The sequence below is a fragment of the Nilaparvata lugens genome, chromosome 6 (genome assembly GCF_014356525.2).
Source record: "Nilaparvata lugens isolate BPH chromosome 6, ASM1435652v1, whole genome shotgun sequence".
NCBI lineage: Eukaryota > Metazoa > Arthropoda > Insecta > Hemiptera > Delphacidae > Nilaparvata > Nilaparvata lugens.
The window spans coordinates 14,261,625-14,275,725 of record NC_052509.1 but is presented as its reverse complement, the minus strand read 5'-3'; the positions used below and the strand labels follow the sequence as shown (position 1 = coordinate 14,275,725).

At 35.0% G+C, this 14,101-nt stretch overlaps 1 protein-coding gene across 6 annotated transcripts in view; it reads left to right on the top strand.

The window, feature by feature from the left end:
* Positions 1-3,790: 3,790 nt before the first annotated feature.
* LOC111051237 overlaps positions 3,791-14,101 on the top strand; it is a 36,370-nt gene continuing 26,059 nt past the window's right edge. For 2 of the 6 annotated variants that reach the window (XM_039430167.1, XM_039430168.1), the window contains exons 1-3: positions 3,791-4,364; positions 4,729-4,924; positions 10,608-12,088. In XM_039430167.1, the coding sequence (XP_039286101.1) occupies positions 4,084-4,364; positions 4,729-4,924; positions 10,608-12,041 (1,911 nt within the window). In that variant the 5' untranslated portion in view covers positions 3,791-4,083 and the 3' untranslated portion in view covers positions 12,042-12,088. Of the gene's footprint in view, positions 4,365-4,728; positions 4,925-10,607; positions 12,102-14,101 lie in introns of those variants that run through there. The other 4 variants (XM_022337695.2, XM_039430169.1, XM_039430171.1 and 1 more) reach the window with 4 other exon arrangements.

Here is a 14,101-nt window from a genome sequence, read left to right as displayed (position 1 = left end):
TCTGAGTAGAATTTTGTGATACAACAGAAAAATCTTCTAGCACGTGTATTTTAAAAATCTGGTGTGGCGACTCACACTACTTTCCTTGCCGTTATGAAAATTGATCACCTGACGCTAGTGTTCACGCGCATAAGAGTCTACTATTCAAAAAACTGAGCCAGCTGGTGACAGGACAATAACGCTGGAGACACACGATGTAAGCTATCTCTTCATAGTGAATGATTTAATAGAATCAACAGTTTGCAATTGAATAATCACATTTTCTCGAATTTCGAGCTTATTTTCAATTTTAGGTGAAAATGTTACTGAACATTAATTGTAGAGATTTTCATGCTGAATCTTTTTCACTTGATTTTTTTTGTTTGAATTGTATCTGAAGCCTGACAATTGGGAATCTAAAATCAAACTTTGCATAGATGGGGCGAAACTTCTGAAATTTTTACAGATATGGGACTCGTGGCAGTTGATAGAACTCATCAATGACTATTTTAGATGCAAATTTTATCAAAATCGTTGGAACCGTTTCCGAGAAAATCGTGAAAAACCCTGTTTTTGACAACATTTTCGCCATTTTAGCCGCCATCTTGAATTGCATTTGATCAAAATTGTTCGTGTCGGATCCTTATAGGGTAAGGACCTTAAGTTCCAAATTTCAAATCATTCCGTTGATTGGGAGATGAAATATCGTGTACACAGACGCACATACACTCATACACACACACACACATACAGACCAATACCCAAAAACCACTTTTTTGGACTCAGGGGACCTTGAAACGTATAGAAATTTAGAAATTGGGGTACCTTAATTTTCTTCGGAAAGCAATACTTTCCTTACCTATGGTAATAGGTAAAATGGAAGTGACAGTGCTGAACGTTCGTGATTTTTTTAAAATACTGGTATACAATAGTATACCTTTAATAGTATACTTTTTAAAATAGTATACTGTACAATCGCTCTGAATAGTAGTCAATCGGTCTGACCAATGACATGCTTCCTATTGAATACATATAGTAAAACAAGAAAACTGAACTATAAAGTTATTAACGATATTCAATTATATCATTGGTAACAAGTAATTCCATCGCCTTATTTACAGTTTCCAAATAAAATTTATTATTTCAAAAACAATACCAAACAATTATGACTACAATTTTCTTGAGGTACACTCTTAAGCTGCGTTTACACTAAAGTTATTAACAAAATGTTAATAACTTGATCCTTATAGATTCTACTAGCCGTCAGGCTCGCTTCGCTCGCCATATCCGTCTAGCCAGGGGGCTCCGCCCCCTGGACCCCCGACTGCATCGTCCAAGGATGAGATCAGCAGGCGAGCGAAGCGAGTGTGTGTGTGTGTGTTCATTTGAGCATTTTTATCATATGTAAGGACGATCCAGTCGGGGGTCCAGACTTAACGTTTGGCTAAACGGATATGGCGAGCGAAGCGAGCCTAACGGCTAGTAATATAATGTCCCCAGGAATAACTCTGATTGAAGTTGCAGTGCCCAATCAATTTTTCCGCGATAAATGCATTTCAATCTTCAACTTGGTGCCAACCTAACAAAGTCAACTCAACTTAATGCCAACCTGACAAAACTATTAATTTAGTTACCAGTTAACAACTGTTTCGAAGAGGTACTCTCTCTAGATTATAGTTCTATATTAACATATGGTATGGACATTTTTCAATTATAATTAAGAGAATAAGAAGAATATACATGCTAAAAGACGATCTTTAAACCCTTAAAAACCACCATTAGAGTTAAAATATTGCCAAAAGATTTCTTAGTGCGCCTCTAAAGAGCCAACTGAACATACCTACCAAATTTGAACGTTTTTGGTCCGGTAGATTTTTAGTTCTGCGAGTGAGTGAGTGAGTGAGAGAGTCTGTCAGTCAGAGAGTGATTGCCATTTCGCTCTTATATAGATTAGATTGAACAAAGCTTATCATACACCATGATGATCATATGTGTTTGTCAAGTTCCGTTCAATTAAATAGAATCTATAAGGATTAAGTTATTAACATTTTGTTAATAACTTTGGTGTAAACGCGGCTTATCAATAGATAGAAATATGCTACTTTTGTGGCTATAAACGTTTTAACACGATTTTACATTTCATTTGCTACGTTTAAAAAATGTTTTTAACAGACGCTGCACGTTGAAATATTACCTACGTAATATTTACCCGGATGAGACGGTATTTTCATGGATTCTACATCACACCAACGTTAATAGACAGAATAGTCCAGTCACTATATTTTTCATACATTGGTGCTTGCAATTTATATTGTAGTTCTGATTTTTTAATATATTATTTGGATACATGATAGTAGTCCAGAACCAAATTCTCCAATCAAAATTTCCTTGTGCTATATACAGAATGGCCCAAGAACCTCGTATTTCCAGTTCATTTTCCAGTTTTCAGCTATTTCCGCCAAATCCAGTGATCGGACAGAAAAATTTGCTCTTCCCTTTTTTTAAGATTATACAATTCAGAATGAAATGACATTCGGAACTCTCTATCTCCAATGAGTACTAAGTTATGATTTTTCAAAAATGAGTGGAATTTCAAGAAAAAAAATCAATTTTGATATTTGGTATTTGATCAACAATATATCCCGATTGTTTCAATCTAAATATAGAATTCAAAATCCCTATGGGCGCAATTTTGTGTTCTACAATCTGAGACTAGGTAGAGCGCTCTATCTCATAATAGATTTCCAGATACACCTGACAACAATGCTCCTTGTATTGTGAAAAACACCTAATTTTTAGCTTCAACCATCATCACCATCGGTTCAAAATCTTGCATCAGAAGTCAAATTCGGTCGAAAAATGGAAATTTTATTGTTGAGTGTACTTAAGCTATTGGAAGCCTTATAGGCGGTTCAACATGTCCTTCTGATGATTTTTCAATGATAATCCAGCAAGCAAATGACATATTCATGAGGATTCACGAAAAGCTGTCTTAACTCAAACACGAAACAAGTAATTGGAAAATATGTCAACATTTTGTAAAAAATTATCCCCAGAAATGAATGATAAAATTTTATGAAAATTGGGCGCACAAGAACTTTTATTAGACTCAGTTACATGAACGAGAGACTAAAAATTGCTAGTGAGGAGCAAAGAAATAAGAAGAAAAACGTTCAGATTGTACATTCATGAAAGTGAATACAAAATTCAAGGGAATCAAACAAAATATGATACCTTCTGATTGTAAGGTAAGGTGACATCTCATTTTATTTTATGGTACATAGAATAGTTTTTCAAATCATTTTCAAACCTTCAAATAACGAAATTTTCAATATAGTTTTGCCAACAATATAAGGTGAACGGCTGGCTAGTCTTAGAGAAAAAATGCACGTATTAATATTTTTATCTAGAACTTTCTCGCTAACAAAACTTGCTGCCTACCCAAAAAATGAAGAATTATCTAGCTTATTAGCTTTTTCATGTCTTTTTCGCTTTTAGATTCATTCGTTGAATGAACTTCAAATTGGTATATTCAGCTACATCATTAGAATGAATGATTCATTCTCTATAAGTATAGAGAATGTTAAGTTCTAGCTCAATCGTAAGTGGGTTAAATGACGATGCATTTGAAGCTTGGACAATGGGAAAACTGTATGCTCAGTCTGGTTTCTCCATCAGTGTTCTTTTCTACACCTACACGTGACGTTAATCTGGCGTTCTCCCCACCACTTTGAATCTTCCCTGTGAGTGTTCAACCTTGGCAGTCATTACACACACACAAACATATACACACACACACACACACACTCATCACACAGCATTATCCTGTTCGGTGGTCGAGTAAGGAAAACATTGCTTTTATTGGAATTAGTTTAGTATTCGTTTATCAGAAGACGTTTGCAGTTCAGTTGTGAAATTCTAAAATGTTTGTAAATTTTCCGTGTGGATTTCAATGTGGAACGCCTATTCTCATTTCAGTTTCAGCATAGATAAAGGAGCATAAGCACTATATTTCTTGTCTCTGGTTTCAGTTACCTATCTTGTTTTTAAACCAGTTTTACAAGCGCACTTTTTGATATAATTATATTCCGGATTAGCTTTTTCATGATGTACAAACTGTGCTCGATTGTTCTGGTGATATCAGTTTCGGCAAACCTGGGCACGGAGATTCCACCATTACCGGTACTTCACGTGGATAATTCGAACAATCCAACTATCCAAACTCCGGAAATACCTGCTCTAACTTCAGCTGGAATATCTGCGAATCTGTTTGAGCCATTATCAAGTCTCTGCCGAGAATGGGAAACTGTGAAATTTAATGATAAAGAAATCTCTGATTTGAAGAAGATTCAGAGAGAGGAAGCCTTTACAATAAAAACTGGAGAGTAAGTACATGAAAGAAATTGCGAAAATGCTTGAATAATCTCATTAATTAAAATCTATTTTCAATCGCTATATATCTTTAAAAATGTATGATGTATTTCTACGTATTAGTTACAATGAGTCTGAAGCATACAGAAAAATCTATTGAGTTCAAAGCATTAATACAAAATAATTAAAAAGAGTATTAGTAATTAGAGTATTCTAATTTGTACACAAAAAAAGACACTAACACTTTGTGCACAACATTTTAATTTATCTCTACAGGGATATCCCTATACAGTTATCCTACAAAGAGACATGAAATTTTAGCTTCAACTTTCGTGATCCGATGTTTGAATTCTAAGTTATTGTACATTTCTTTTGCAGTTTTAAAGACCACAAATTGATCCCTGGAAAGAATTCAGGATCGGACCGGGCTTGTCCTTGTCATATTCAAGGAAAACTCTGTATTCCGCTATGCTGCCTGTCAGACCAGATGCCATCATTGGATGATGGCAAACTGACCTGTGTCAACAAAACTGCCGACCCGAACCTTTGGCGCAATTTTGCCAAACATCTCAGGGTGAGTCTCAACTATTCAGTACGGTATCCAGTATTATGGTGAGCCACAATATCACAATCAATATACATTCAAAGACTCGCAGAACTGATTAAATTATTACAGCTCATTTTTTAAGGTTATAGCAAAGAGGATCTATTTTTATGGTTGAAGGAGCTGGACAAAATTATGATCCACTTCACATCTTATAGTATTATTTATATATTCATGCTCACATGAGAATGAGTTGTAACCAAGTATTTGCATGTACTGGACTAGATTACAGTAACTATATTACCCATAATATAGTTACTGTAGACCAGATTAGAGAATTAGTATTGGTTTCGTGGTCGCGCTGATAAGCTATCGATAAGATAATATATATTTTATTGCCAAAATAAACATATACAATGCAGTAATAGGCAAAAGTCACAATACAATAAAAGTTACCAAGTGATAATACAACCAACAACTGAACCAACCGAATACAATCGTACAAAAAATCAACAGACAAAACTGACTTAAACACTCAACACTGTACCACAAGTGTAACATTATCAAAATATAGCTTAGTTTATGAACAAGACAATTGATATAAGTTTAGCTCCATGCGCCTCTGTTACTCCAGTTCTAAGGGTGACCACGACACCATCTGAGTTGAAAAATTGTTTCCCGGTGGTTTGGAACCTGTAGATCCACTTAACCCTCACCATCAATCGTCTCATTACCCACGCACAAGCCTAGAGCTCATGTGGGTATCATCCTCAGCAAGAAAAGTTTATTTTATATAGGATACTTTTCCTTTGTCATGTACCATAACCCGTGTCAGAGTTATATCACAGAATTACTACAGAAGGCTAGCGGCATAGGACATACTGTTCATGCGTAATCGAGGTAGTTCCTTTGCCAGATTGTAGACTGCGCGCAGAACCCTACTCCGGTCTCGCTCACCCCCCTTCCGCACTCCGTCCTCACAACAACTCTATCACCCACTCCACTGACAGGCACACACACAGTCAACTCGGCACCAGACACCTGTCAACATGTGAAGCAATTATAGCAATTATAGGACTATTGTGATAATAATATTATTCAACCGCCTTCTGTTTTCTTTGCATTTCATCCCAACATTCTCACAGCTGAATCATGACTGTATCATTTATATTACTCTGTGTTCTGTAAGAATGAGAATTCTATGTAAAGAAGAAGTAAAGGAATAAGAAAAAGAGAAGTAGAAGAAGAAGAAAATATGAAGTTTTCAGTTCATCATCTTCTAAATATTATTATTTTCTATCACTATTGTATAGTATATCTTCATCTTCTTATCCTCTTCTCCTCCTTCATGATCCACTAATTCTTATTTCTCTCATATGCTACTCCTTCTTCTTCTTTTTCTCTTCCTCCTCGTAGAAGAAGAAGAAGAAGAAGAAGATTTCTTCCTTCTTCTTCCACTATCTAATCTTCTTCATGTTCTACCACTTCTTATTTCTATCTTGCTACTCCTTCCCATTCTTCTCTTTCTTCAATGAGAAGAAGAAAAAATAAGAAGAAGAAGGAGAAGAAGAGGAAGAATAGAATGATGGAGAAGAGGAGAAGAAAAAGAAGAAGATGAGTAGATGATAAGAATAAAATGACGATTTTGAGTAGAAGAAGAAGATTAAATAATAGAACATGATGACAAAAGATAATAGTAAGAAGCAGAAGAAGGAGAAAAAGAAGAAGAGCTACAACATGATGATGAAGAAAAATAAGTAGGAGATGAAGAGAATAAGATAACATGAGAAAAGAAGAAGAAGCTGATGTACTACATTCATTTAAACTACATAAGTCACCCTATCCATAATATTTGGTGAAGCTGATTTTTGCAGGATGTTAGTATACATAATTAATAGCCTGGAATCACAATATACTCATTTTTCTCTCACTTGCTCTATAAGGTCAACTTTTGTAAAGATATCCAATACTCCAGAATCATTACCCGAAAAATGTTGCGTTTTCGGAACTAATTATCAAAACTGCCCTTTTTCACTATCTCGTAACTGGACTATTATTAACTAATGAGCTGTTTAACATGCATTTGAACATGAAGATTCTGAATTTATCACTTTTATACCCTGGCCACCATGGGCGCCGACTTATCAAAATCTTTGGGTGGGCTCATTGGTTAGGGGTCTGGGGAGGGGTTTTTCCATATAATTGATCAGAATTTTTTATGGACTCAGCCCCCCCAAAATATTTTTTGGGTGGGCTCCACAGCCTACCTACCTACCTACCTACCCAGACCTTATGGAGTCGGCATCAGTGCTGGTCACTTTTTTGAAAACTGAGTATCGTACCATTATAATATAATGGAGAACTTCGTTTCTCTGATACCTTTTTGGCTATTGCATTTTGTGTTTCACACAGAAAGGACTTGTCACGGTTGATTATAAGAATCGTTCAATGGTGGGTGTTGAAAACACTGATGTCTCTCTTGAATGCTTGCTACCATCGGACTCCCCAATGCTTAATGCCCCCAAACAGAAAACTCTAATGGTGTAACATCCGGGTTGTGGGCATATTGTTCCATTCAATTAACCACAGAAAACACACGCAATTCATTAGATGTCAATTAAAGGAAGAAACTTTGTAATCAGAAATCAGACCCATGTTTCCATTTCGCCAATCAACATTCAATATCATTATTTTATAACAATAATAAACATCATCAACATAATGCAATGCTAATTTTAAGATCTGTTTACCAAGATTAATAATAAATTTGGAGACACATTAGAGCTCGTTTCACTTTCATTGCACTTAATAAAATTATTATTTATTTTATTGTTATAACATATTAATATTATTATCACGTAATATCATGAAACTTGAGTAGTTTTTTTTAGTTTATGAATTTCCTACTGGACTGACTGCTAAAAAAAGTATCAGAAAAGAAGAGAAATGAACATCATAACTTGATATTTGACCGAGCGAAGTGAGGTCTAAGATTCATGTCGATGGTTAGGCATTTCTCTTAATGTTTACATGTTAGAATGTTTACATGTTTAAATGTTCAAATGTTTATAAGTTGCGCATTTACGGCGAAACGCGGTAATAGATTTTCATGAAATTTGACAGGTATGTTCCTTTTTAATTGCGCGTCGACGTATATACAAGGTTTTTGGAAATTTTGCATTTCAAGGATAATATGAAAGGTAAAAGGAGCCTCCTTTTCCAATTCCAATTCTCGAATCTGTATAATATATATGTTACTCTTTTCAATCTTTTTCTGTTTATGAAATTTCGTCAATGTACAATGTAATAGGTAATTTTTAATTTCATAATTATAATACAAACTATCTTATACTTACCTTCTTCTTGTTAAAGTCGGACATTCTATTATCTATATAATATTATGAATAGACTATTGGCTACCCACTGTAACAGGAACCCACCCCCTATAGTCTTGTAGGGGTATTCCAGTAAAACATGCTCTGTATTACAATGTAATCTGTTTTTTGTATGGAGTAAAGAATATTTGAATTTGAATTTGATAACACTCACATCATAAAAGCGTTATAAACTGAATAAATTGCAATTTTAAAAAATATCTTAAATATGCCCAACTATTCTCTTATCTCCGATTATAGGAAAATAATGTGGAGTTTGGAAGAAATTGGAATTTACCACACATTATCCTGTTTTAAGTGTATGAGAGTTAAATTTCTAGAATAGAAATGCCCTCCGAGTTGGTTGAAGAGGTTGTCATCCTTTCGTAGTCTTTCAAACAGGCATTCAACCAATCCACTTGTCTTAGAGAATTATCATTTTTTCAGAAGGAATATATATTGTAGGGTACTTATAGTATGAATTCATAATCATACATATACTTTTCAATTAATGATTCATTTTTATTAAATACATTATTATTGGATCATGAAGAGTTGGTTTTCCTTTTCACAAATAAAAAATAAAGAATGAGAGTTTAACAATAAGAGAACAAGTATCATTCAAGAATCCTCTCACAAATTATAAATGAGAAATATGTGTTTCACAATACGAGAGCAAGTATTCAATACAATTCTCAATAATTACTGAAAATTCCCCACGCGGTATGCATGCTTTAATATAATTATATTCACCCTTATATTTTGTTGTAGTTTCTAATTAGAGAGATTCAACCAGAAAACTATTTCCTGATCAAGTATATGGAAGCCATAATTTTTCTGAAAAAAGAGATTCTCCTCCTAATAATAGTTAACAATAGTTAACACTCACACTTCCTCCTACTCCATCACCTCCTTCTTCCCCTTTTTCTTCTTCTTCTTCTTCTTCCCCTTCTTCTTCTTCTTCCTCTTCTTCTTATTCTTCTTCTTCTTCTTCTTCTCCTTCTCCTCCTCTTCCTTCAGCTCCTCCTCCTCCATTTTTATCTTCATTTTATTCATCTCCATCTTATTCTTCTTCTGCTATTTCTTCGTGTCTTCTTATTCTTCTAGGAGGAGGAAGAAGAGGAGGAGAAAAAGAAGAAACAAAGAAATAGCAGAAGAAGAATAAGGAGAAGAAGAAGAAAATGAAGATGAGAATGGAGGAGGAAGAGGAAGAGAACGTGAAGAAGATGAAGAGCTGAGAATAATAATAAAATCTTCTTATTTTTCTCATTATTCTTATCATCCTCCTTTTCTTCTCCTTATCATATTAAAGAACTTATCATATCAACAGATTATAGAAAAATAGAAATTATATATATTCATAATTCAGCTCTAGTGTTGTCAGAGCAGAAAGCTACATGTCACAAAGGAATGAAATTGTTTGTCTTTTATAATAGGCTACTAATGGCCTTTGGTTGTGCTTGCAATAATTATTATTGTTGAGGCTTCCTCAGAAATGAGTTGAAAGCCTGGCAGGCTGCCAGATGCAGCTATAAAAAACCGGATCAAAAGACTGACACTCTCCTTCCATATTCCCATGCCAGCCCACTTTTCTCCTTCCACTCATTTCAAGCCGTTACAAGCGACTGTTGACATGCTTATGCGATCTGGTGGGACAATGCAGAACTAACTTATGCTAACTTATGCGTGATATTATAAATGCACTACGTTGTTATTCTCATTATAGGAGTTTTCTCTGGTTATATATTGAAAATGAAGAAATATATAGGTAACAGTACCTGTATATGAATATAGTTTACAGCGATTTTTACCAAAATAGAGTTTTGTAGCTTTATAATATACATGCTATTTCGAATAGAATTACTCGTGTAATACTTGGGTCAAATAAAAGAATAGAGAAAATTTAAGGTAGCGCCTTCCGCCTTCCAAGATAGATTGGAACATGGATTTTGTTAAAGTGTCAATAAAACATGTTGAAACTTCCACAAAAATCGTGTGTGAAACTTCCACAATCTTGGCGTTGCCAGATTGTAGAAGTAGATTGTAGATTGTAGAAGTCACACAATCTTGGCGTTGCCAGATTGTAGATTGTAGAAGTCACACAATCTTGGCGTTGCCAGATTGTAGATTGTAGAAGTCACACAATCTTGGCGTTGCCAGATTGTGTGAGAAACTTTGACCTTTTCATGCAATCTTTTATCATAGAATACGTTACATTCAATATGACAGGACAGTCAATAACGCCGTCGGAAGTTCAATTCTTAAATTATTCTTTTCAGACTAAAAATTCAAATACTGAAATACTGTGCTACAATAGTGATGACTTTTTCCTTATGCAGGACAATGAAAAACTGGCTCCAGGAAAGTTTGTGATAGTACACCGTCACGAAGACCATGGAACGGCTTTGAACTGCGCCAAAAACACATCACAACTAATTCCCGGAATCTATAAACTGGATGTAAAAACAGGTAATCTTGTACTGGAGGACAGAGTAATAACGCCGGAAAACTATTGTTTCATCTCTGAACCACAATCGTTCAAGCCTATCTACTGTGGAAAATCTTCAAATTACGCGAATGCTACAATTCTTTCTTCATACAAACGGAATAGAACGACACAAACTCAATGCATCAACCTGGAAAGACATTATCATGGAAATTCAATTGATCTGATTCATACTTCTTTGAATGTGGCTGGTAACACTTTGCAAAATCACCCAGTTCTTAACAAAACCAGTTCTGTGGATTTTGAAAATATATTTCCGACTGAACTAACCCTCACTATCTCTCTCTCCAATAACAAAACATACTCAGCCGATTTGATGTGTAATGCAATCAAAATAAATGAATCACAATCGAAAAATATTATTTCCATTCTTGATTGTCATAGAACTATGGTTGAAAGTAAATTAGGGAATAGTAAATCAAGTGCTGTGACATGTATATTTGATAGAAACACTCTCCACCGAGTTGATTTGAAATGTCGAATGACAGCTGAGTTTGAAAAGGGAATAGTATTGGGAGGAAGTTCCCCAGATAAATCTAACAATAACTCAAAACATTTTGACGAGACAGGTTTGGAAGATCATCACACAATCTGTTTCAGTTTGAAGATACTTCAACTAGTTCAGAGTGCAATTAGTGGCATCGATTCTCCAACGCGTGCTCTTCCAAGAAAGAAAAGAAATTCAGGATTTTTCCATACAATAAATGACAATGAGTTGCAACAGGAGACTTCATTTATAAGTTCCTTTGATGAGTCCTTTGAAAAAAAAAGAAAGTCATTTGAAGAGTCCTTTGAAAAACATGAGCGTATGGGAGACATTTTTATGATATTTTTTTGGATAATTTTTTCTATTGTCTCTATTATCATTTGTATAGCATTGTTTCGTGTTTGTTTGAGCCTGTGTACAAATGGTTGTAGATCTTATCCTGCAACTTTTCCCCTTCACTATAGAGTGAATAGAGGCTCTCCTTTAGGCTGTTCGGTAAATCCTGTAGGCCCTCCAGTAAATCCTGTGGGCTATCCAGTAAATCCTGTGGGCTATCCAGTAAATCCTGTAGGCCCTCCGGTAAATCCTGTAGGCTATCCAGTAAATCCTGTGGGCTATCCAGTAAATCCTGTAGGCTATCCAGTAAATCCTGTAGGCTATCCAGTAAATCCTGTAGTCCCTCCGATAAATCCTGTAGGCTGTACGGTAAATCCTGAAATTAAAGTGATGAATAAACAAGATAATGTCAAACCCACTAGTGATTTATTTCAACCAAACTAGTTTCAATGCTCAAGGAATAATCTTTAGTGGTTGGTGAATATAATAATATAATAATTTAAGGTGATGATTTCTTGATCCATTCCGAGCTGCTTTGTATAAACACACTTTTTTCTATGTATTTTAACACGACATGCAGTCAATTATTGAGTAAATATTAAAAACTTTTACTTACTGACTGGAGTACTTTCAATTGCTTGGCAATCATTTTCAACAGTGAAGACCGGAAATGTTTTGATGGTTAGGAAGATTTGTGGTGTTTATTATGTGATCAAAAAGTTTGTTGGATTTGAAATTCAGCTGTTCATTTAGTATGTTGTTATTATTTAGGATGGTGGCTTTATAAATTTCAAACTGTTCTGTTGTATTTAATTCATGTCCATTTCTTTTTACTTTCAATATTGTAAGGTTGGTATCTATGTTTGTGTAGGTGTGCCCGGTTTCATTTAAATGTGTTGCAAAAGCTGATTCTGTTTTGGTTTTAGTTGTGGATTAGTGTGTCTGTTGTGGTTGGTTTCCTGTAAATGTTAAAGCTGAGTTTTTGGTCTGGATTTTTTGTGATTGATAGGTCGAGGAAGTTTATAGAGTTGTTTTGTTCATATTCAGAAGTGAATTGTATTTTGTTGTTGAACTTGTTGATGTGTTTATGGAGAACTTCACATTGTCTCTGGTTTCCCTTAAAGAGAATTAAGACATCATCTACGTATCGATGAAACTATATCCATAATCAAAGACCTCCTTACAAAAAGTAACTTACCAGTAGAAAAAACTGATGAAATTATTGAAATCCTACAGGCAATAACCAAACAAAACTATTTCACTTATGACAATAAGTTCTATCTACAAGATGAAGGTTTACCCATGGGGTCACCAATTAGTAGCTTACTTGCAGAAATATACATTCAAAACTTTGAATACAAACATATCCTCAATAGTGAAATATCAAAGAAGATAGTTTTCTGGTATAGATACGTAGATGATGTCATAATTCTCTTTAAGGGAAACCAGAGACAATGTGAAGTTCTCCGTAAACACATCAACAAGTTCAACAACAAAATACAATTCACTTCTGAATATGAACAAAACAACTCTATAAACTTCCTCGACCTATCAATCACAAAAAATCCAGACCAAAAACTCAGCTTTAACATTTACAGGAAACCAACCACAACAGACACACTAATCCACAACTCCTCCAACCACCCAACACAGCACAAACATGCAGCATTCAGATCCATGCTCTATAGACTCAACAAAATACCCTTATCACCAGAAAACTACAAAAATGAGCTCAACACAATAAAATACCTAGCACAGAGTAATGGATATGACCCAAACATAATAGCACAGAATTACTACAGAAGGCTAGCGGCATAGGACATACTGTTCATGCGTAATCGAGGTAGTTCCTTTGCCAGATTGTAGACTGCGCGCAGAACCCTACTCCGGTCTCGCTCACCCCCCTTCCGCACTCCGTCCTCACAACAACTCTATCACCCACTCCACTGACAGGTAGTCGCCCCTCACTCCTTCACACTATCACACACACACACACACACACACCACACAGATGCACACACACAGTCAACTCGCACCAGACACCTGTCAACATGTGAAGCAATTATAGCAATTATAGGACTATTGTGATAATAATATTATTCAACCGCCTTCTGTTTTCTTTGCATTTCATCCCAACATTCTCACAGCTGAATCATGACTGTATCATTATATTACTCTGTGTTCTGTAAGAATGAGAATTCTATGTAAAGAAGAAGTAAAGGAATAAGAAAAAGAGAAGTAGAAGAAGAAGAAAATATGAAGTTTTCAGTTCATCATCTTCTAAATATTTATTATTTTCTATCACTATTGTATAGTATATCTTCATCTTTCTTATCCTCTTCTCCTCCTTCATGATCCACTAATTCTTATTTCTCTCATATGCTACTCCTTCTTCTTCTTTTTCTCTTCCTCCTCGTAGAAGAAGAAGAAGAAGAAGAAGATTTCTTCCTTCTTCTTCCACTATCTAATCTTCTTCATGTTCTACCACTTCTTATTTCTATCTT